Source organism: Arachis ipaensis, chromosome B05 (genome assembly GCF_000816755.2).
Source record: "Arachis ipaensis cultivar K30076 chromosome B05, Araip1.1, whole genome shotgun sequence".
In the NCBI taxonomy this organism is placed as follows: domain Eukaryota; kingdom Viridiplantae; phylum Streptophyta; class Magnoliopsida; order Fabales; family Fabaceae; genus Arachis; species Arachis ipaensis.
The window spans coordinates 125755812-125758882 of record NC_029789.2 but is presented as its reverse complement, the minus strand read 5'-3'; the positions used below and the strand labels follow the sequence as shown (position 1 = coordinate 125758882).

At 28.4% G+C, this 3071-nt stretch overlaps 1 protein-coding gene across 1 annotated transcript in view; it reads left to right on the top strand.

Annotated features, from left to right (window-relative positions):
- The window catches only part of LOC107644052 (probable cyclic nucleotide-gated ion channel 20, chloroplastic), a 12537-nt gene that overhangs the window by 7122 nt on the left and 2344 nt on the right, over positions 1 to 3071 (top strand). Inside the window, exons 6-10 of the mRNA XM_016347835.2 lie at positions 246 to 392; positions 568 to 819; positions 898 to 1043; positions 1209 to 1286; positions 1783 to 1912. Coding sequence (XP_016203321.1) covers positions 246 to 392; positions 568 to 819; positions 898 to 1043; positions 1209 to 1286; positions 1783 to 1912 — 753 coding nt within the window. The remainder of the gene's footprint in view (positions 1 to 245; positions 393 to 567; positions 820 to 897; positions 1044 to 1208; positions 1287 to 1782; positions 1913 to 3071) is intronic.

Genomic DNA, 3071 nt, shown 5'->3' with positions numbered 1-3071 from the left:
AACACAAAATAATTTATTTATAAACAATTTTTATAACTTTTTATATTTTAATTTTTTTAAATTTTAATTAAGTTGTTTATCCAAACCACCATTAGTATTTTGCATATCCGCAGAAATATAGTACCGCTTCTTTTATGTGAATCGTGAGGTTTAAAAACCTGAACATGAATATAGGACTACTACTTTGAAAAGGATAGAATTTATGATGGGTTTATTGTGTTGTAATTCTAATGAAATATGTGCAGATAATAATATTGTTTGTGCTACCAAAGTACTTGGGTTCATCAGGAGCAAATCATTCAAAGAATCTTATATCTGCAGTGATCCTTGTGCAATACATTATGCTCTCTGGCCATATTGTTGGCTCTTGTTGGTATCTCTTTGGACTTCAGGTGACTCAAAACAACCATAAAAATTAAATTCTTTATTTGGAGGAAGCTTAGTTTGATAATTGCTTAAAAGATAGAAACAATTTAATTGTTATCTCTATTGTGAAAAAAGAAAAGGACTCCAAAGCCTTCAATCATAAAGGTTTCATTAAAGGAAAACTAATACCTTTTGTTGCAGAGAGTTAATCAATGTTTGCTAGACGCTTGCCATAATGCTAAGATCATTGGTTGCATGAAATATGTGGATTGTGGAAAAGGACATTCCTCTCACCAGACACAAGATTTGTGGACAAACAACGTAAATGCCACATCTTGTTTGAATTCGTTGTCTGGGGCTTTTGATTATGGGATCTATGCCGATGTTGTTCGACTTACTACAGGAAGCAACTTGATCAAAAAATATTTGTATGCACTTTTTTGGGGCTTCCAGGTATAGTTCTTCTTCTATTGCTAATATTAATTGTAGGACTTCAATTTTAATATCATTGTTCTTTCTTCCTGAATACAGCAAATCAGTACTCTTGCTGGTAATCTAACCCCAAGTGATTTTGAGTTGGAAGTCCTTTTCACAATGATAATCATAGGATTGGGGCTCTTGCTTTTTGCGCTTCTCATTGGAAACATACAAAACTTTCTCCAAAGTCTCGGACAAAGGTAAAATTCTGCTCTTTCATTCCATGTCTTCCTTACTTGTTTCATCACAATGTTTCTCTTATTCCTCAACAAGTCAAATATTCAGAGTTCCCCATATACTCTGCTTTCACGTTATTGCTAAATAAAATAATGTGTTTGATGTGTTTTCATCCATTTTATTTACAGAACACTAGAAATGCAACTTAGAAGCCGTGAAGTTGAGCAATGGATGAACCAGTTTCACTTATCAGAAGATCTAAGAAAGTAAGAAGCCACGCAATGAAATTATTTCAACAAAGCACTTCCACATTGCCAAAATTATATTTGTCAATTGGGTAATTTGGTTCATTTTTTTTCCTTTTCCTTTTCTTCTTTTATGCGCAATAAAGATAAGCAATGTGTTATTTCAATGACACAGTCTCAAACTTAACTCAATTACCAATGTCGTCTATAAGGAGTAATGCGAGAAAATCAAATTTTTTTTAGTCAATGTCAATTTTTATAAAATTATTTTATTATTTTTAAATTTTAGATCATAAATCATAAACTCTTAATTCTAGATTCTAAATTATAAATCCTAAAAAATAATTGACTAAAGTTAGCCAAGTGAAATTTGATTCCCTGTATTTTGTCGTCTATAATATTAAATGCTATGAATACATAGTATGCCTTGTATTTTTCATTTTTATTTGGATTGCCTCATGAAAATGTTGACCATATTATATATAGACGAGTGAGAGAAAATATTTCTATAATGCAGGAGGATCAGACATGCCGAAAGGTATAATTGGGTGGCAACAATAGGGATGAATGCACAAATGCTTATGGAAAATATGCCAGAAGATCTACAGAGAGACATAAGACGTCATCTCTTCGAATTTATTAAGAAAGTAAGCACTATCTATAGCATATGATTTGTTATATACATATATTAACACTAATTAACCATCTTTACACTTAAAGTGAATCATAATTTTGGGATTTAAATGTTGGATAAACTTCATAATCTCACCCGGCCCTATGTTGAAAATGATCTATTTGTAGTATATTGTTCAAGTCCTTACTCCTTAGGAGCAGTTTGAAAAGTTTCTTTCGCCATAACATAACACTAGCATCATGTAGGTGCACTACAAGAAAAGAGAGTTATTTTAACATGATTTTTTTAACAGTTATAGTTAAACGTAAAAATTAATATATATTTTTGACAAATATCACAAATGTCAAATTTTTTATGTTTTTTTTTATGAATAATTCGATTATAGAAAATTACTCCTCAATTTTGACATTTTTTTGTTTTCAACTTACTCTATTATTCCTTTTCTTCGTTGAGCTCCGTCAATTTTAGCATCACACTGCTCTCAGTTTAGGATCATACTACTCATTTTTCATCTTCAAAATTTCAGTTTATTCTTCAGTTTCAAGATCTCATCTCATTCTTTGTTAAAAATTTTTGTTGAGAATTTTTTATAGTCAATAAGTGTCAAAATAAATAATATTTTTGACGGTTAATAAGTATCACAAAAAATATATTCTCAAATTTTTCTAATAAATTATTTTTGACGGCCAATATTTATTAAAATAAGATTTAAATTTTTTTTTACAATTACTTATATGTTAAAAATACTATTTTTTATAAAACTTTTATTAACATATTTTCATAGTTAAAATAGTGTCAAAATTTATTTTTTTGACGAATTTTATTTTTTTTGACACATAATAATCCTAAAAAATAGTCTATATTATTGTAGTTATATTATTGTAGTGGTGGTGAATAGATAAGAAACAATTTGAGAGAATATTAGGAACTAATATAAAAGAAAGAGTGAAAGGTGAGTAGAAGAAATAACTATAGATTAGACAAGAAGATTAGTAAGGTTGGACATATATATAATATCTTCCATCTTATTATAAAGTTAGTTATATAATTGCTACTTTTTATGTTGTAAAAAAATTAATTTGGTACTGAAATGGTAAAATATTAAAATTATAAAGAACATAAGTGTTTAGCTTATTATAGAATTGACTTTGATCTCAACTTTTATATATTAT